This window comes from Stegodyphus dumicola, chromosome 3 (genome assembly GCF_044657685.1).
Source record: "Stegodyphus dumicola isolate Sdum_Otavi_A_Nest chromosome 3, ASM4465768v1".
NCBI lineage: Eukaryota > Metazoa > Arthropoda > Arachnida > Araneae > Eresidae > Stegodyphus > Stegodyphus dumicola.
The window spans coordinates 52,497,537-52,519,734 of record NC_140770.1 but is presented as its reverse complement, the minus strand read 5'-3'; the positions used below and the strand labels follow the sequence as shown (position 1 = coordinate 52,519,734).

Here is a 22,198-nt window from a genome sequence, read left to right as displayed (position 1 = left end):
TTGCCACCAAATGCTACAGCCCTGCATTATATTTGAAGAAATTAAATAATGAAAAATCTGCATAAATGTACGTATAATTCTCGCATTGTGATAAATCAACGGTTCGTAGAGCCATCGAAATTTGAATGACGTAATCCTCCTACGAATGTGGGCATGTGGAAGATCAAATTTGAAATTTGTTTTATGATCGATTTTATATTTTGTAAAACTTTAACGAATTTTTGAGTAACAAACTCAACGATTTAAAAGCGAGCAATGGCAACACTCTACGGGGGTGGGAAACCTTTTTATCTCCAGGGCGCGGAACTGTGTATCGGAAATTTTAAAGATAGGCTCATTTTAAAATTATTTTGCGACATTGTTATTAAACTGAATTTTATGGTTTAAGTGCGAAGAAGATGATATTTAATAAATAAAGGTAACGCACAAAACGTTAAAAAAACACCCCTTTGGACGTAATTTAAACTCTGAAAACTTTCAGATTTTTTCTTTTTCTTTTTCTTTAAAAAAAAAAAAAAATTAAATGATTATGTATTCCCCTTCACTTTGCGCTTGCTTTAATTTAAAAATCTTCTGAAAACTGTAAACAAAATCAGTTAAATTAATCTATTTATGAAAACTTTAAATTTGTTTTTAGTAAAAATAATAGTTTAATAAAAATAATTTATAGTTTTTTAATTAAAAAATATTCACAATAAGATAAGATTTCTTTTTGTTTTCTTCCATATCATTACTCTTATAGAAATAATTCAAAATGTTCAAGAAAAATTTAAAACTTAGATTCGATAATATGTACAATTTAGGGTCGTATCATCTGTAATTCTGAACATTTTCAGCGTTATAATTAAGAAAAGAATTTAACTTTATGTATTGCTTACCTATTAACACAAAGTTTTTGTAGTAAATTATTATTAGTATTATTTAGGATATTTTAGTGAAAATAATAATATACTTTACTATATAAAAACTTTACTTTTTATATACATTAATTCAGTTATTATATTTAGTTTTCTGAAATTCTTTCTTAACATTCTTCAAAGTAATTTATCTTTCTTTAAAGCAATTATCAATTCTTTAAGCAATTTATCTTTATTTAAAGTAATTATCAGTTCTTTAAAGCAATTATCAATTCTTTAAGCAATTTATCTTTATTTAAAGTAATTATCAGTTCTTTAAAGCAATTATCAATTCTTTAAGCAATTTATCTTTATTTAAAGTAATTATCAGTTCTTTAAAGCAATTATCAATTCTTTAAGCAATTTATCTTTATTTAAAGTAATTATCAGTTCTTTAAAGCAATCTATCAATTGACAATTTAAACAAAAATGTTTCTGAGGAAGGGGGGAACGATTCTCAATTCATTGGATCAGCTGAAATTTTCGAATATAGACGCCTTTCATTGAGAAAAGTAATAAAAAATAATTGTCTTGATCTACATTCGTCCTCTTTTAACTGTTGAAATCACATTATTTGCTTCCAAGAAAAACTCTTGAGTAATACCTTCTCGAAGTTTACTGTAACTATTATGATTTCATAAAAGCTAATAAAAGAAGAAATGTACACCAGCTTTGACTATTTATAATATTCAACCTTTCCTTGGCAATAGTTTTAAATGAAAAGAGAAAATTTCATTGTCTTTGATTTTTTTTAAAGTGGATTAATTTGCTATTAATAAAAAAAAGATTTTGCCATTTTGTTTTTGGAAAGCATTAAAATGAATGCCATTAACTTTTCATTTGAATTCAAGCAAAGATTGAATTGTACAGGTACTGACAAGCGATAAAATCATCATTTTGTAAAAGTAAATACTAATTTTAAAGTTAAATTTACGAAGCTGAATTTTAAGTAAATTTCGTAAAAGTTTTCTGTAAAATGTCTTTCACAATAGCAGTTCTTACTAGCAGATAGATCCATAATTTTTATAATAATTAAACTAATATACATTATAAATCTTAAAAGAACAAACAATTAAGTATTTCACTGGAGCTCTATATATTAATTTAGAATATGGCTTACAAAATAATGAGCATTCACTGCCAACTTATAGAGAAAAAGACAATCCTTCTACGCTGCATTATATCTATAACCGTAACAGTTTATTAATACTAAGAAAGTCAGATGCTTTCTTAAAGAAAAGTAAGTAAATTCCTCTTCAAAGAAGGGGATAACCGGAAGAAAATCTTTTAATGCAGCTTGAATTCTCCATCTCAGGTTTTAGTAACTCATTGACTTCTTTCAAGATATCACCCTTACAGTCAGACATGGCATCTACATTGTATTATAAAACGAAGTGAAGAATACAATCGCTTTATATAATTGCACAGATTTTTCAACTTACCTCGTTTTCTTTTTCTTCACTGTTTTTTCTGCGGTACTGCTTGTTGCTGGCGAACTTTTATCATTTGAAGTAGCTGTCGTCTGTTTTGATGGATCTATTAAATAAGAACAATAATTTTTAAATATAAAATAATAAATATCAAACCCATGAATACATCTAATAAATACGGATGATGATAGTTACAAATGCTACGCCATAAATATTGTATATTATATTCCAAGAATTGGTAAAAAAGTTATTATTTGCATGTATTAAGAATTTTCAGCAAATAAAGTTAGCAAAACTTATAGATGAAGAGAGTGGCGTTATTGACGTGTATTTCTATTTAAGATCATACATGTCTATAACAAGGATAGTTTCAATGGATGTTTTTAAACCATACTTGATCTAAGTAATATCAGTCTTAAAGTTGTTCATTATAAATGCATTATGTTTGAGTTTCTTATTTTGAAAATAACTTGTATAGCCAAATGAATATGTTTCTATGATTTATAAAAAATGATGCAAGGAGTAAAATTCATGATCAATATTAAATCAAAAGGAAAAGAAACAAAAAAAAAAAAAAAAAAAAGAGCTGAAAGTTTTTAGATTTTATATTACGCCCAAAGGGGCGTTTTTTTTTAATGTTTTGTTACCTTTTTTTATTAAATATCATATCACGTTCTTTGCATTTAAACCATAAAATTCAATTCAACAGCTATATCGAAAAATAATTTTAAAATGAACATATCTTAAGAATTTCCAATACACAGTCTCGCGCGCTTAGGATAAAAATGTTTTTGTATTTTCGTATACTGTTGCCTTGAAATCGTTGAGTTTCTCACTCAAAAACTCATAAATGCTTTACAAATATGAAATAGATAATGAAACAAATTCCAGATTTGGGCTTCCGGATGCCCACATTCGGGTGGAGTTATTCAAAATTTGATGGCTCTATGTACCGTTATTTTATCACAGTGAGAGAAACATACATACATTATGCAGATTCTTCATTATTTAATTTCGTTAAATATAATACAGAACATTAATATTTGGGGGCAACAATTTGAAAAGTGAAACGCCTTTTATAGCGAAAGGCCACAAAATGCCAAAACGAATTTAATAGCCCTTCTGGGCCAACGCCCTTTGGGCTAAAAATGTTTCGAAATTGTACAACCATCAAATGGAATAAATAATAATAACAGCGTGTTAATTTCATCTTAATTAATGAAAATGCTTCTTTACCGAATTCCCCCTATGTAATTTGTTGAAACGATAAATATATAATAATTAATTAAATTATATTATAAATAGGCAATATTAAAATTTGAAATTAAATATATATATGTATATAAAGAATTATAACGATTCATTAAAAGGAAAAAAAAAATATGCTACTAGTAAATATTGAAACAATTATTGTTAATAATCGGAAATTAATTCCGATTGTTCAAGGGGAACTAATCAGTTTCTGATTGATTTACAATAATTAATTATTCTATGCAAGAACTAGTTATAAAAACCAAATCATGTCTAAAAAGGTAGCCAAAATTGACTCGTAGATCAAGTCAAGAATAAAACTAATTTTAACTCACAAATTTTTCCACAAAGTATACCGCGAAGTAAGTTACATACAAGCAAGTTACATCACTTAACAAAATAAATAAATAAATGTTCAATAGCGCATTTTTTTCAACAACTCATTTTTCTAAAATCAATCAAGTAAGTTATTTCTTTCGTGAACAAAAGCATCTATTTTAGAGAATATTTAATGTGCAGATAAACAAAAACGAAGCTTAGCAAAGTAAAAATTCCGAAAATTAGGCTTAAAAATCTAGTTAAAGAATTCTGAATTTACCCGTTGAATCTTTCGAAGCGGCGAGTTCAGCAAAACCGTCTCTTAGGCGGGCGGTGGTATACTGTTGCTGCGTGATGCTGTTGATCATGCTGCTGCTCATGCTGCTGGCGCTGGACACGCCAAAAGAGAGCGATTGTTGCGGATGACCCGGTGGCGGAGCATATCCGAGTGCCGCAGACACGGCTGCGATCGCCTCGTGTTGCGGACATCCTTGCAGTTCCTGCTGCAGGCCTAACATAACTTGAATACTGTGGAAATTCCCTCGATTCTCAGCCTGCTTCGAACTAGTCTGCATAATCAGCTGCCAGAAATAAAGATTAATCAGTTTATTTATACACATATGTAACTCTTTCTGTCCACATATGCATATAAAAATTAAGGAAATTGAAATACCACACTGAAGATTATCAGATTAACCCAGCAATGATAATATTGTGCATTTTAATAAAATTCAAGTTTTGTGACTACAAAAAGGAATACTTCAATATCAAAGAAAATTAAAAATAAGTAAATAAACAAAAAATAAAATTTAAAAAAACAAAATCTGAAATGTTTCAGATTTTAAATTACGTCCAAAGGGGCGTTTTTTAACATTTTGTGTGTTACCTTTCTTTATTAAATATCATGTTCCTCGCACTTAAACCATAAAATCCAGTGCAACAGCAATATCGCAAAATAGTTTTAAAACGAGCATATCTTTAGAATTTCCGATACAGAGACTCACGCGCTGGAGATAAAAATGTTTTTTCTGCACAACGTTGCCATTGCTCGCTTTGAAATCCTTGAGTTTGTTAATCAAAAATTCGTCAAAGTTTTAAAAAATAGGAAATCGATCATAAAACAAATTTCAAATTTCAAATTTGGTCTTCCACATGCTCATATTCGTTGGAGGATTACGTTATTCAAAATTCGATGACTCTATGTACCGTTGTTTTATCACAATACGAGAAATATACATACATTTGTGCAGATTTTTCATTATTTAATTTCTTCAAATATAATGCAGGACTCTAACATTTTGTGGCAACAGTTTGAAAAGTGAACCGACATTTATGAGTCCGACGCAAAATGCCAAAACGAAACTAATAGTCCTTCGGGATTCAAATCCCTTTGGACTAATAAATCTGAAAGCTTTTAGGTTTTATATTACTTCCAAAAGGGCGTTTATTTTTAAAGTTTTGTGTGTTACCTTTCAAATGCCATGTTCTTATTAGAAAATATTATATGATTATTTCTTATCAGAAAATTAAATTCAACAGCAAATATCACAAAATAATTTAAAAAGAGCATATCTTTAAAATTTCCGATACACAGTTTCGCGCGCTGGAGATAAAAATTATTTTTTCCCCATACAGTGTCGCCATTGCTCGCTTTGAAATCGTTGTGTTCGGTAATCAAAAATTCGTTAAAGTTTTACAAAATATTAAACAGATAATAAAACGTATTCCAAATTTAGGATTCCAGATGCCCATATTTGAGTGAAGGACTACGTTATTCAAAATTTGATGACTCTAGGTATCATTGTTTTTTCACAATGCCAGAAACATACATACATTCATGCAGATTCTTCATTATTTAATTTCCTTAAATATAATCCAGGGCTCTAATATTTAGTAGCAACAATTAGAAAAACCTGAAAAGCCGTTTATATTGAACCAACGCAAAATGCGAAAACCAAATTAATAACCCTTCTGGGAAAATTGAGCTAATTATAAATATTTAAGTAGTAAGACACAAAAAGAATTTATTTATTTATTTTTTGCTAAAAATCTTAAAAGAAATAACATTTATTTAATAAAATGATTTTGTATAGAAGTAAATAAATAAATAAATCTGAAAGCTTTTAGGTTTTATATTTTTATGTTCAAATTCAACAGCAAATATCACAAAATAATTTAAAAAGAGCGTATCTTTAAAATTTCCGATACACAGTTTCGCGCCCTGGAGATATAAAATATTTTTTCCCCATACAGTGTTGCCATTGCTCGCTTCGAAATTGAATAAAAATCATGGATAAAGCGTTATTTTAATACACGTCTGTATATATTTCAGTCACAATTCTGAAAAACGTCAAAATTGTGTGTGCAATGAAATTTAGCCATACAAAATTTGAACAAAACATTACATAACACTTTTGCTTTACCTTGCTGTTATTGTTATCAAAATAAATTTTATTTCAAATATTCACAATTGAAAAAATTCGGCATAGCTGCCTATAATATGAAATTTAAATAAAAAATTAAATAATAAAATAACAAAATACTACTCATTTTGAGAAGTCGATCCAAGTTTTGCAGCACAGAAATATATCCGTGTTACGTTTTTGCTGTAACCAAAGAACACACATTTCAGAAAGTGTGCAAGTTTAAATTCGATTGTTGACTAAATAAATTTGGATATATAGTATAGTTTAATTATTATAAAAATTTGAAATTTCATCCTGATGTGATTTTTTTGTTTTTTTAGTTTTCTTTCAAGTTTAATCCACATATGATTTAATTACGCCCATAATTTAGCTTTAATTTTATGGAATGCGAGCTGTTTAACCCAATATCTTTCCTTCCAAACCAACAAAAGATTTTCTGTATTCATTTGAAGAAACAGTATATTTTAATATTTAGAATTTATAAGGTATTTCCTCCCTTCTCTCTGTATGCCTTAGTAGTGCAGCTGGAAGCACGATCAACGCGTGTTCGAGATGTCCAGAGTTCGAATTTCGGCGAGGACATTGCGGTTTTCTTCACTTTCATAACTTCGAAAAATTCTAAATGACTCTACAAATTAAAAAAATATCCCACTGACCCCCTTCCCCGTAAAAAGGATTTCAATTAGTAACAAACATGTTACGGAGCAGCGTAATTCTGATATTTTACTTTCATTCAATAGCATTTCATAAAGTAAAATCTGAATTTTTTTCTCATATATTAATTAAATTTCTCTCCGGTAGTTAGTCATACATAATAAATATTGCTACAAGCTACAGTTTAATGAACTAGCAAGAAAACTAAAGTTTTGATACGTTGCTAGAGTATAATAATACTTTTTCCATAATTGAAAATGTTATTTTGTGATTTGTAAAAATCTTAGTTTCAAAAACTTTCTCACAGTGATGCTTAAATTCAATAAATTTAAAGCATTTGAGAACCTGTGATCAGTTAAGTAATAGTGCATCACTTTTTTTCTGTTCTTAAGAAGTTTAAAAAAAGAGCAAATTCTATCTATTATAGTTACAGTTAATTGAAATGATAAACTAAAATTTTAAAGTTTTATCTCATCGCGCTTAGAAAAATTTTGGAAATAATACTTAGAAAACTCAGAAAAATCTGAAAGCTTTCAGATTTTATATTATGCTCAAAGGTTAATTTTTTTAACGTTTTGCATTTTACCTTTATTTATTAAATCTTCGCAAACCACATAATATATCACAAAATATTTAAAAACAGCAAAACAACATATCTTTAGAATTTCCCATAGAAAGACTCGAGCGCTGGAGATAAAAATGTTTTTTTTTCGTACGGTGTTGCCATTGCTGGGTTTTAAATCTTTGAAATTAATCAAAAATGTTTTAATGTTTTACAAAATATGAAATATATAATAAAATGAATTCCAAATTTTGGCTTCCAGATGCCCATATTCGAGTGGAGGATTGCGTTATTCAGAATGGATGGCTCTAGGTACCGTCGGTTTTTTTTTCATAGTGCGAGAAACATACTTTAGTACATATTCGTCACTATTTAATTTCATTAAAATAATTATACAGGGCGATAATAGTTGGTGGCAATAATTTGAAAAGTGAAACGCCGTAATATAGTGAACCAACATAATTTGCCAAAGCGAAATTAATAGCACTTCTGTACAAATTGCCCCTTTGGGCTAAAAAAGGAACTAAAGAAGAAATGTTATTATAAGAAGATTTAAGAATTTTTTAAAATCTGTTTATATAATGTCACTCAAGGCTAGAGAAAGCTAAGAGACATCCTGAGCAGGCAGTTTTGAAAGCGAATCCTTTGATGACTATGGAAACTAAGTTTATCCTGAAGAATCCCTTAAAAGTTCTTACAAATTAAACTCTTAAACAACATACAAGGAAACATATCTTATGCACAAGGAGGATATCGCATCTTTTGATCGGAAGAAGACAACGGTGAAAGATTCAAATAGTTCTGAGACAAATGACTTCCGTTCCCAATAAATTTGGGAAAATGGTAATTTTCTGTGACCGAGCTTCCGCAGTTCCAGTTCTTGGTATATAAAAAATTACTAGTCAACACATGCCTTTAAACTTATATTTAAGAGTAAAAATAAAAATTTAAAAATAAAATAAATAAATAAATTAAATAAATAAATTGAAAAATTAAAAAAAAATATCTGAAAGCTTTCAGATTTTATATAACGTCCAAGGGGATGTTTTTTTAAACGTTTTGTGTGTTACCTTTAGTTATTAAATATCATGTTCTTCGTACTTAAGCCATGAAATTCAATTCAACAGCAATATCACAAAATATTTAAAAAAACATATCTTTAGAATTTCCGATACACAATCCCGTGCGCCTGAAGATAAAAAAGTTTTTTTTTTTTTTTTTCCCCGAACAGTTTTGCCATTGCTCGCTTTGAAATCGTCGAGTTTCTTAAACAAAAACTCATAAATGCTTTACAAAATATGAAATGGATAATAAAAACAGACTCTTGAGTCCAAATTTCGCTTCCGGCTGCCCACATTCGGGTGAAGGACAACGTTATTCAAAATTTGATGGTTCTAGGTGCCGTTGTTTTATCACAAAGCGAGACACATGCATTCTTCGTTATTTAATTCCGAGCCCACCAGCGGCCGAGCGGTAAAGTCGCTGAACACTGGTAGTTCGGTCCGAGGTTCGAATCCCGGGAACGTGCTGGCTGCATGGGTGTTTTCGTGGTTTTCCCCATGTGTAACGTATATACGAGCCAGTTTCCCTTAGAAAGTCCTCCACGAAGGCATCCCTCCCTTTAGGCAGATAGCCCTCGAGGCTTTGCAATAATCGCACACACACGTTATTTAATTTCTTTAAATATAATACAGGGAAGTAAAATTTGGTGGCAACAATATGAAAAGTGACACAACTCATTTCAGCCTTTAGACGTTTCGAGACTAAGGCTCCGTTCAGATGAGGGTATAAATGTCATAACTGTTTTAAGCCGAGCTTCGTTGCTAAGTAACTAGACCTTACTACGTCATAAAAACTGGTTTAGGGGCTTTAAGATAAAGTTTCCAACTTCCTGTCGACCTGGTATAAGAGTTGACCAATCAGAGCGAGTGTGCGAAACCTTAGCTTTATCTTCTCTAATTGGCTACGGCTTATATAACCGTGTCTCGCAGGTGTGAACGGAATTCCCGCATTTTATGCTTTATGACTAGGCCTTTATGACATTTATACCACCGTCTGAAAGGAGCTTAATAAGTCTAATTTTTCTTCTGTGCTTAAAGTCGCTATGCTGCTTATTTCAGCAAATCTCGCTAAGGTTGCCAGCCTAGCCTATGCTTCCCTGAATGGCTTGGAAAGGCAAACAAACTGGTTCTTATTAATACTACATATGACCTAAAACTCATGTACTACCGATGCAGCTACTACTAGAATGCAAACCTGAGAAGTGACTAGCAGCATTCATCTGCTGTGAATCTTGCAGTTCTAGATGGTCTTTGGTGTTAAAAGTGATTAATTTGTCATTAACTAGCAGCTTCGCTGCCAGCCTTCGTCTGGCTTTTAAATGTACCGGAAAAAATGGCTGAAGGGAACACCAAAGGTTAAATTTAAAAACTGCGTAGAATTTTACTCTGCAGAACAACTTCATAAAAAAAAAGTTATTGCGTATATCAAAATTACAATGAAATAAGCAATATCCCTTAATACAAATATTAATTATCCTAATAAATAAATTAACCAACTTCCCTTTGCTAAATCTTAAGAACTCAAATGGTATAAAGGAGGTTAAGAACTTTGTTTCCTAAAAAAAAAATCACTTAAAACTTTTCAATATCTTAAAAACAGTGAAATGAGCAATAAATAACATAAAAGAATACAAAAAATTCTGAAAAGCAAAGTATAATTAATGATATTTTATCTTATATTTTCAAGAGAAAACAATTACAATGAAATAAACTATATCCCTTAATACAAATATTAATTATTCTAATAAAAACATTAACCAACTTTCCGTTGAAGAAAAAAAATCATGCAAAATTTTTCAATATGTTATGAGTAGTGAAATAAGCAAAAAATAACATGAAAGCAACTCAAAAAACATAAAATTCCGCGCAGAATTTTACTTTGCAGAACAACTTACTAAGAGGCTAATGCCGTAATTAGTAATGTATTATATATATATATATATATATATAAATGACAATGAAATATGCCAATCTCTTAAAAAGAGTGACATAAGAAATACGATGAAAATTTGTTGCCAAACTCATATTTCTAAAAGAATGAAACTATTCAAAATGATGCAATTTCAGCAAAAATATATCAACAACAATAAGACAGGAAAATTGTTGCCAAAATCACATGTTTAAAGATGTGAGAAGTGTACTTGGAAGCTTCATTTAAAAATTTTTTTAAAAATACAAAATATTACCATTTTTCCAAAGTTCTTTTTGTAAAAGCAGTCGCAAGGATGAAAGTTTAACGTGTCCAAAAATCAAAGAAAAATAATTTGTACATTTTTAAAAATAAACTTTTCAAGAAAACACCCCGTTGCAAAGGTGTTAAGCTCCCTTTGTTAAATAAATTTGTATTTAATCGATTTATTGAAACACGAAATTTATTTTAAGTTCGTAAAATAGCTAAGTGCCTACGTTTCATAACGATGTGAAAATGGAATGTGTAGAGTAAAATCTCGCTTTCCTATAGCCCATTAGGTCTCAAAATGACGCGATTTTGTCACAAAACATAAAATCAAAAAAAATTAAATTCAAATTTCGAAAATATCGCTTCGAGGTGCACTGGTTCTTGTTTAGATGCACCTATGTACCAAATTTCGTAGCCGTGGGTCTATTAGCTTATGCGCAGAGCGAACGAAAGAGACACACACACACACACAGACTCTTTCTTTTTTTATATGTAGATATTCTTTTTAATGTTTGCAGGTTAACAGTGATTCAAAAATTATTTTTAAGATTAGATTTCTGTTAATCACCTTTATGCATGATATAAATAATTCACTTCCATTTATCTTGCATAAAGGTGATGCTATTTATTTTCTGTTAATCACCTTTATGCATGATATAAATAATTCACTTCCATTTATCTTGCATAAAGGTGATGCTATTTATTTTCTGTTAATCACCTTTATGCATGATATAAATAATTCACTTCCATTTATCTTGCATAAAGGTGATGCTATTTATTTTCTGTTAATCACCTTTATGCATGATATAAATAATTCACTTCCATTTATCTTGCATAAAGGTGATGCTATTTATTTTCTGTTAATCACCTTTATGCATGATATAAATAATTCACTTCCATTTATCTTGCATAAAGGTGATGCTATTTATTTTCTGTTAATCACCTTTATGCATGATATAAATAATTCACTTCCATTTATCTTGCATAAAGGTGATGCTATTTATTTTCTGTTAATCACCTTTATGCATGATATAAATAATTCACTTCCATTTATCTTGCATAAAGGTGATGCTATTTATTTTCTGTTAATCACCTTTATGCATGATATAAATAATTCACTTCCATTTATCTTGCATAAAGGTGATGCTATTTATTTTCTGTTAATCACCTTTATGCATGATATAAATAATTCACTTCCATTTATCTTGCATAAAGGTGATGCTATTTATTTTCTGTTAATCACCTTTATGCATGATATAAATAATTCACTTCCATTTATCTTGCATAAAGGTGATGCTATTTATTTTCTGTTAATCACCTTTATGCATGATATAAATAATTCACTTCCATTTATCTTGCATAAAGGTGATGCTATTTATTTTTCGTAAAAGCGATAGCATTTATCTTGCATAAAGGCATTTATCTTGCATAAAGGCCTGCATAAAAGTTTTTACCTGCATTACTTTGAGAAAGAGATATTTCTGTATTCAAATCGACTAATTCAATGTTAGTTTTCAAATTATTTAAAAAATTAATTTAAAAGAATGTAAAATATTAAGTAGAAAATTATTCAGAATTTTTTCTAATATAGTTTTCTGGATGCCATATGAATACCATAATAAGGCTACTTAGATGATTCTGCATTTAAAAATTCGAATCATTCCTATTCCTTTCTTATTCCTAGTATCATTTTAAAAAAGGTTTGTAACTTCATTATTTATAATCCAATTTAAAAAATGACTTCAGAATACTTGAATGCAATGTGCTATTGCAGTATAAAACTTTTCTGGATTAAAGATTAGCTATTATTAAAAGGATATATTATATTTCAGATGCAATGATGCGAAAAATGCCACAACACTTCTATTACTTAATTTCTTAAATCCGTATAATAAGAATTTTTAATTATTCACATCGGTTCTGCTTACACATTCACATCGAAACATAATTATTCACATCGAAACCACCTTACATTTTCTGACAATCAAGATAAATTGGACAGCTCGCCGTATTCTAAAATTTACTTCTATAGAACAGTAAAAGGATTATTTGCTTTAAGGGACTAATACCGTATTTACTCGCTTAATAGTCGCCTTCACGTAATAGTCGCAGCCTCCGTTTTGAAGCAGAAAAAATCGTCAAAAGTGTACAATATTGTGCAGTAGATTTCCCTGCATAACAGTCGTACCTAGACTTTCGCAATGAAAAATTGGCAAAAAACGTGCGACTATTACGCAAGTAAATATGGTAGTTTTAGCACCGATATTTTTTAATATTTGCAGTGTTAATTCAAAAGTTATTTTAAAGATTAGAATCAAAAATTATTTGAAAGATTAGATATTATCTACCTTTATGGAAAATAAATGGAAGTTAATTATTAGCAATTAGCCTATTACTAAATAATGGAAAAAATATAGTTTTAAATTGACAGATGAGGTTGTTAAATAATTAAGGACATAGATTTTACTATTCTCTAGTATAGATCAATGCTCTTAAATGCAGAGTAAAGATTTATGCAGAATTCTTGCCATTTGTATTTCATAAAAACTATTTTGTCATAGTTTTAAAAATAATGCTGATATTTAAATCGGTAAACAGTACTCAGTTTGTTATGAAATTGTTTTCAGAAGCATCTGCAACTACCGTTTGCACACCGTTTGTACATAGCGTTAGTTTCAAAATGATTTCAAATGCTCAAAATGTACGTATTCTTGAAATAGCATGATATTTGCAGGAGCTTATAATTTGAATACATGTGAACTATGAAGGTCGAAATCTTAATTTAAATTTCTTAGCCGAAAGGGGTAATTTGCCCAGAAGGTCTATTAATTTCGTTTTGGCATTTTGCGAAGAGACGTTTCACTTTTTGAATTGTTGCTACCAAATATTAGAATCCGGCATTATATTTAAAGAAATTAAATAATGAAGAATCTGTATGAATGTATGTATGTTTCTCACACTGTGAAAGAACAACGGTACCTAGACACATCAAATTTTGAATAACGTAGTCCTTCACCCGAATATGGGCACCTGAAACACGGATTTTGCATTTCGAATTTGTTTTATTATCTTTTTCATATTTTGTAAAACTTTAACATATTTTTGATTAACAAACTCAACGATTTCAAAGCCAGCAACGGCAACACTGTACGGAGAGGGCTAAATCTCTAGCGCGTGAGACTTTGTATAGGAAATTATGAAGATATTCTCATTTTAAAATTATTTTACAATATTGCTGTTGAATTAAATTTTGTGGTTTAAATGTAAAGAACGTGATATTTAATAAATAAAGTATAACACATAAAACGTTAAAAAAAGCGGCTATTTGGGAGCAATATAAAATCTGAAAGCTTTTAAATCTTTTTAGTTTTTCATTTTTTTTTTTAGATTTAGTTGTGCAAGTGAAGTATATTGAGGTAGTTATGTTAATGAAAAGGCTTTTGAAAATATTGCAACATAGATAATTATCTTTTGGTCTGATGTTGAAAGAGTAACATATTCCTTCCCAACATATAACTATCTTTATAATTACGTACACTAAATTAAATTAAATTATTATATTTAATGATATTTATTATCAGCTACTTTTAAGGCTACATATTCGTAAAGTCTTACCACGAATATTTATACGCATTCTTTTATATCAGTTATTTGAGTACTCCAGTTAGCTCTATACTCAATTACCTTTGCGAACGGAGTTATCAGTTTTATTCATGCTTAAGACTGAAAAAGTTTCAAGTTTCCTAAATACACTAAATAAAAGAATAGAAAATAAATAAATAAATAAATAAATAAATAAATCAAAATCTGAAATGTTTCAGATTTTAAATTACGTCCAAAGGGGCGTTTTTTAACATTTTGTGTGTTACCTTTCTTTATTAAATATCATGTTCCTCGCACTTAAACCATAAGATCCAGTGCAACAGCAATATCGCAAAATAGTTTTAAAACGAGCCTATCTTTAGAATTTCCGATACAGAGACTCACGCGCTGGAGATAAAAATGTTTTTTCTGCACAACGTTGCCATTGCTCGCTTTGAAATCCTTGAGTTTGTTAATCAAAAATTCGTCAAAGTTTTAAAAAATAGGAAATCGATCATAAAACAAATTTCAAATTTCAAATTTGGTCTTCCACATGCTCATATTCGTTGGAGGATTACGTTATTCAAAATTCGATGACTCTATGTACCGTTGTTTTATCACAATACGAGAAATATACATAATTATTTGGATTAAGTTAATAAGAATTTGGATTAAGTTAAGTTTCCCCTTAACTTAATCCAAATTCATTTTTTTTGATTAAGTGATTCATTTTTTTGATTAAGAGATTCATTTTTTTGATTAAGTGATTCATTTTTTTTCATTATTTTCATGAATAAATAAATGTAACACAAAAAACGTTAAAAAAAGTCTGAAAGCTTTCAGATTTTATATTACGCCCAAAGGGGTGTTTTTTTTTTTTTTTTTTTTTTTTTTTACGTTTTGTGTGTTACCTTTATTTATTAAATACCATGTTCTTCACATTTAAACCACATAAAATTCAATTCAACACAATATCTCAAAATATTTAAAAACAGCATGTCTTCAGAATTTCTGATACACAATCTCGCAATCTGAAAATAAAAAGGTTTTTTCCCCTCCTTTGAGTGTTGCTATCGCTAGCTTTGAAATCGTCGAATTTCTTAATAAGAAATTCGTTAAAATTTTAAAAATTTGAAATAGAGAATAAAAAAAAAAAAAAAAAAAATTCAAAACTCAGACTTCCAAGTGCCCATGTTCTGTTTACCTATTTTGCGTTATTCAAATTACGCTGCTACGACGTATTCAAATTACGACTACGTTATTCAAATTTGATGTCTCTAGGTACCGTAGTCTTTTCACAATCCGAGAAACATACATAGATTCATTCAGATTCTTCATTATTTAGTTCTTTAAATCTAATACATAGCGATCTTCAAATAGCGGCAACAATTTGAAAAAGAGCCAACACAGAAAGTGAAACGACTCAAAATGCCATTGAGCCCTTTGGGTATGAAGCCTCTTTGTGCTAATAAAATTATCAAATGATATTACTAAAACTAATAACTTAAAAAATTATTATTGTCAAAAACAAGAAATATATGCCCATAATTTGCGAACAAACACTTATAATTTTTCTTAAAGCTGAATTTGAACTGAACGAACTTTGCTTCATTTAGGTTTTCTATGTTCTAGTTTATCTTTTAATGAAGTTATCTTTTAATTCGTTTTTTGAGGAAAGTCATATCTTTTAAGCCAATCAATGAAAATAATCAAAAATTTGGTTCATAAAAATAATGAGTTGCATTACTGATTGGTATAGTTGCATTACTGATTTCTAACCATTTTTACAAAAGGAAGCGTGCACTAACTTTAAGAATCAAAATAGGTAAATTTATTTACATGGGATCTTTGTACTGAACACAGTACTGATTAGAAAGAAGCTAAGGTCAACTTATCTTGATAACTCATTCTTACTGAAATTACAAATGCAACTTGATGAAAAATTTGTTCTCGATTGGTATGTTTTAAAGATTTCTCCTAATATAAAACAAAGAACATTTTTAATATCCGTATTGTATTGTAAAGTAATTGAAAATATTTTGTAAATTTAAATTGCAGGCATTATTAGAAAATTCATACCAAAAACACCGCTTTAAGAAATTCAACTACCGCAGACATTCAACAGATGCTGTAGTCTGTGAAAGAGTAAAAAAAATTCGAAAGATTTCAAATTTTATATTACGACCACAGGGGCGTTTTTAACGTTTTATGTGTTACCTTTATTTATTGAATGTCATGTTCTAGTTGCACTAAAAACATAAAATTCAATTCCACAGCAATATTATAAAACATTTAAAAGATCATTAGAATTTCCGATACATAGTCTCGCGCTCTGGAGATTATTTCCTCCCCCCCCCCCCCGTACAGTGTTGCCATTGTCCGCTTTGAAATCGTTGAGTTTATTAATCAAAAATTCGTTAAAATATTAGAAAATAAGAAATAGATAATAAAACAAATTACAAATTCGAAATTAGGGCTTCCACATGCCCATAGTCGGTGGAGGATTACGTTATTCAAAATTTGTGGCTCGAGATACCGTTGTTTTATCACAATGGGAGAAATATACATACATTTATGCACATTTTTCATTATTTAATTTCTTCAAATATAATGCAGGACTCTAACATTTTGTGGCAACAGTTTGAAAAGTGAAACGGAATTTATAGTGATGCAAAGCAAAATCGCAAAACGAAAACAATAGTCCTTCAGAGAGTCTTTGGACTAAAAGAAAAGAATGTATCTCCATTCAAGGCTGTGATTAGCACCAAACGAGTTTAAATATTATTTTGCAACCTTCCATTTTATAGCATTCCCCGATAAGCTAATTAAAATGAGTTTTCCTTTTTATGTAATATGATTCTCCTTGAAGAACATTCATGATTAAAACCTTGCAAATAAATCCACTTACGAGTAATCAACGATGTTATTGGAACAAATTAAAAAATAAAAGCCTGCAAATGAAGACCATTATTTATGGAGAATTCCACTTTCTAGCTCACGATGACTCCAAGTGCGCAGAAGACAGAGGAAAAAAATTTCCCAAGAAACTCAACGTGACTCAACCACATAAAACTTTTCAGACGTCCACAGAAACCCTTAATTAAATATCCTGGCTCTACTCATCGCTTCCAATATTCACTCATTGATTCTTCTCGCTGCATCCTATGATTAAACCTAAACAGCCACGATTGGCTAAATTAAATAATTTCAACCCGTCTAATAAAGACCAATAAAAGCCGAATTAGAACAAATACAGATCTACGAAACAATCAGAGAGAGTGTACTTACTTCCTGGACGACGCGAAGTAATCGGGATTGGCCGTAATTTCCAATATTTCGCGATTGATTCTTCTCTTATAGACTGATTTTTAAAAGAAGTCGCAATTTAAGTTGCGAGTTTTTGGTAGATTGACGGTGCCAACTGAATTAGATATAGTGGAACTGTGAGATTAGGGAACGCCCACTAAGACGTACTTCGGCCAATCGAGCGGGGTGTCTGCCCCGTGTAGGAAGCAGTGATTTGCGCAGAGGTACGGAGCAATGATTGGTGGACTACATTCTCTCGCGCTCCAAAGCCTCTTTCTTTTTTTTTTTTCTCTTTCTGTCTCCTTTCTCTCTCCTCTTCCTTCTCTATTCTCTACATTCAATGCCAGAGTAATAGAGTACGATGCTTTGTTAATGTTCTTGTCGGCTTGCAAAAAGAACGCGCCTTTTTCAGAACGCTTCTTCGAAATGGAAAATGGCGTTTTTCTTTCAGCTGTTTAGATCAACGCTTCTTAATATTTATGAGTTCGAAAACCCCTTTTTTTATGATGGACTTCTGACACTTTTTATGATGATGTGCCATTAATTTTAATATATGTAGTATTTTTGTTATATTTTTCATATTAAAATTAATTAATTAAAGATGTTATATTACCCCCAGAAGTAAATTTTTTTAGCGTTTTGTATGTTACCTTTATTTATTAAATATAATGTTCTTTGCCCTTAAACCGTAAAATTCAATTCAACAGCAATATCATCGCAAAATAATTTTAAAATGAGCATATCTTTAGAATTTCCGATACACATATCTTTAGAATTTCCGATTTCCGTCTCGCATGCCGGAGATAATTGCCCCCCCCCCTCCCGTAGTGTTGCCATTGCTCGCTTTGAAGTCGTTGAGTTCGTTAATCAAAAACAAAATATGAAATCGATAATAAAACAAATTCCATATTTCAAATTAGGGCTTCAAGATGCCCATATTCGATGGAAGATTATGGTATTCAAAATTGGATGGCTCTAGGTACAGTTGTTTTATCACAGTGCGAGAAACATACATACATTTATGCAGATTCTTCACTTAATTTCTTTAAATATAACACAGGTCTATAATACAATATTTAATGGCAGCAATTTGAAAAGTGAACCGACATTTATAGTGAACCAACGCAAAATGCCAAAACGAAATTAATAGCTCTTCTGGGCTAATAAAACATAAGCTTCCAATTCTCTCGAAACCTCATAGATCCGTAAACATGTGTTATTACTATTTAGAACGAATGTGGCTGACTCAAAATAACTAGTTTTTCTTTAAACAGATGCTGTATTTTAAACTACTCGTAGCTATCATAACATTACTTATTTGAAAGAAACCTACATTGTAATGATAATACAAAGTAACATTAACATTACAATATTGAATAAGTTACCTACATTGTAAACATTATAATATTGAATAAGTTAGCTCCATTTCTAATTTCCTGCATCTTGAATCCCACTCCTCAAATTATTTAGTGCTGTTGAAATTGTTATCTGTGCCATCTGCTACAGCTTGTTAGGCGTCGTTACGGTTCAGTCTGTCTTCTTACATGCAATAATCTTCAGAACCATCATAAACATTAGACATCTCTGTTTTCCCGAAACTCTTAAAGCTTACTGCCCATCAGTCTTATTCCATCAAACAGAGTCAACGCTCTCAAAGTCCACAAGCGAATCAGTTACTAAACAATGACAACAATCACAATGTGGGCGAAGCCTTTCTGAAATTTTAGTTTTGGTTTATTTAGTTATGGCAAAGAACTCGAAGGCATCTTCCTAAGGGAAGTTATGCCTTTTTTCTAAAGGAATCTGGCTCATATAAACGTTACACATGGAGAAAACCACGAAAATGCCTATTCAGTCAGCTTGTTCGCCGGGATTCGAACCCTGGATCGAACTACCAGTGTTCAGCGACTTTTACCGCTCGGCCGCTGGTGGGCGAAAATGTACAATGCACTTGCCGGGAATTTCAAATTTAAGGAAGATCGCTTTCTGAAAGCCTTACGGAAGGTACCGTTACGCGAATATGTAAAACAGTTTCAGAACCTCGTGCTAAAATGTTAGGGGGATAAATATCCGAGGGAGGATTACAAGATTGAATACGCATTTCCTTAAAAAAATTTTTCATTCTTCTGAGAGTGTGAAATTATTTGATGTTCTAAGTATTGATATAAGTTTGGCTATGAGATGGTTTTGTCTGCATATAAAATCAGAGAAAAAATTATCAAACAAAAAACGAAAAAGATGAAAAGTTCACAACAGGACAGACTGAGGAAGACAGTGAAAAATGGAAACGAAGAAATTACAGACAGAAAGATAATAATTTTACAAATTCTTAATAAAAAGTAAATGACATTATTGTTACAAATTGCACGAAATATGATAAAAATCAGAATTTATTGATGACCAGCTAGGCTTATGTATTTATTTATTTTGGTACCAATTAATGTTACATTAAACTTTTTCAGAACGCGAGTAGGGGAAATGACAGTTCTGGCTCGGGAGCTTTAGGGAGCCGGAGTTGAGGGAGCTCCCGAGAAGGAAGCCTCAGCCGTGGAAGGGACGCTTATCTGAAAATGGGGACAGGGAGCCTTATCAGAAAGTGGATGGGAGATAAGGGTAGTTGCTACCTCACAGAAAAAGGACGTGTGCTTAGATTTTATTAATTAGGTGATTTAGGCATTTAGTAGTTATATGATAATTTGTACTTATTTATATTGAATTCTTAAAAACGTATATCAAGTAGGTGTTTTAAGTGACTGATACAGTTATTTTCTAGAAAGAGATATAAAATAAAATGTTTCCGTAACAGTTTTTGCAAAATATTTATTTTCTTACTTGTATTTATCCTATGATTGAATATCTGCAAAATTGCTACATGTCATCAGAATTTAATAAGAGATTATATTTTACTGATTTATCGGAGGTGATTTCCCTTTAATAAATTTTTAGCCTTTGTGTTTTTTCTTCGTATTCCAACTGTTTTACTACGTATATGATGTGTACTCCTAGTTACCCTGAATGAGGATCATTTTCGAATTTAATGACTGAGTGATCCTATACACTCAGAATTTTACCTTATGTCTTAAATCTTCTGTTCATAATATCACATATACATTCCGTAATCTTCATTACATTACTCATTTTTATTCTTAAATTCATTTTACCCAGAGTTTTTTCAGACTTGTTAGGCAATACTTTTAACTTATTCGTTATATTTTATGAGTGTAATTACTAAAAGACGCATTTTCGTGTATTATATTATTCAATGTTAGACGTAATTTTTAACTTTTTTCGTTCTTTCCAACGTTTGCGATCTTCAACATATTCTGTATTTTAACTTATTTCATACATTTTCTAATCATATAGATGACTTGTATTTAATTTTAGATGTAACATTTCTAGCTTGTTTTGTACCTTTTAACCTTCACACTATTTAATATACTGAAATTTTTAACCAGCTTATATTTTCACACTATATACATGACTTTTACTTGATTTCTCCCATACATTTTAACCTCCATGATTTCCAATATAGTCTTAATTTTAACATAATTCCTGCATTTTCATATCATATACCTGACGCTTATTTAATTTTATGTGTAAATTTTAACTTATTTTCTATTTTTTAACGTTTTTAGTTTCCAACATACTCTGAGTTTTAACTAATTTGCTATATTTTCACACTACGTACATGACTTCATTTCTCTCATACATTTTAACCTTCATAATTTCCTAATTTTAACATAATTGCTATATTTTCACATCATATACCTGACTTTTATTTAACTTTAGGTGTAAATTTTAACTTCGTTTCTATATTTTAACGTGTTTAGTTTCCAACATACTCTGAATTTTAACTAATTTGTTATATTTTCACATGACTTTCATTTAATTTGTAACGACTTTCATACGTTTCAATCTTCCTAATTTCAAATATACTTTACATTTTAGTTTAATTCCTATATTTTCTGACCATATATATGAATTTTATTTAATTTTAGATGTAATTTTTAACTTGTTTCGTACATTTTAAACTTTCGTAATTTTTAAGTACTCTAATTTTGAACTTGCTTATTACATTTTTCTACCATATACCTGATTTATTTAATTCTAGATGTAAATTTTAACTCCTTTTCTATTTTTATCGCTTTTAGTTTTCAACATACTAAGAATTTTAACTAATTTCTTATATTTTCACATGACTTTCCTTTAATTTGTAACGACTTTCATACGTTTTAACCTTCCTAATTTCAAACAGGCTCCTAATTTTAGCTTAATTCCTCTATTTTCTTACCATGTATATGAGCTTTATTTAATTTTAGATATTATTTTTAACATGTTTCGTACATTTTATACCTTCGTAATTTTTAAAGTACTCTAATTTTGAACTTGTTTGTTACATTTTCCTACCATACGCATAAACTTTAGTTAATTTTAGATGTAATTTTCATACTTTTCTGGCACTGGGTTTCTTTCTAGTTTCCAACATACTCTAAATTTTAACTCTGTTTTATAATTTTTGATTGTAATTGCGCT

General features: G+C 29.9%; 1 protein-coding gene across 1 annotated transcript in view; it reads right to left on the bottom strand.

Annotated features, from left to right (window-relative positions):
• Positions 1-17,791, bottom strand: part of LOC118181400 (uncharacterized) — a 31,058-nt gene extending 13,267 nt beyond the window's left edge. Inside the window, exons 1-3 of the mRNA XM_035350530.2 lie at positions 17,648-17,791; positions 4,176-4,476; positions 2,339-2,432 (exon numbers count right to left, since the gene is read on the bottom strand). Coding sequence (XP_035206421.1) covers positions 2,339-2,432; positions 4,176-4,470 — 389 coding nt within the window. The 5' untranslated portion in view covers positions 4,471-4,476; positions 17,648-17,791. The remainder of the gene's footprint in view (positions 1-2,338; positions 2,433-4,175; positions 4,477-17,647) is intronic.
• Positions 17,792-22,198: the final 4,407 nt, after the last annotated feature.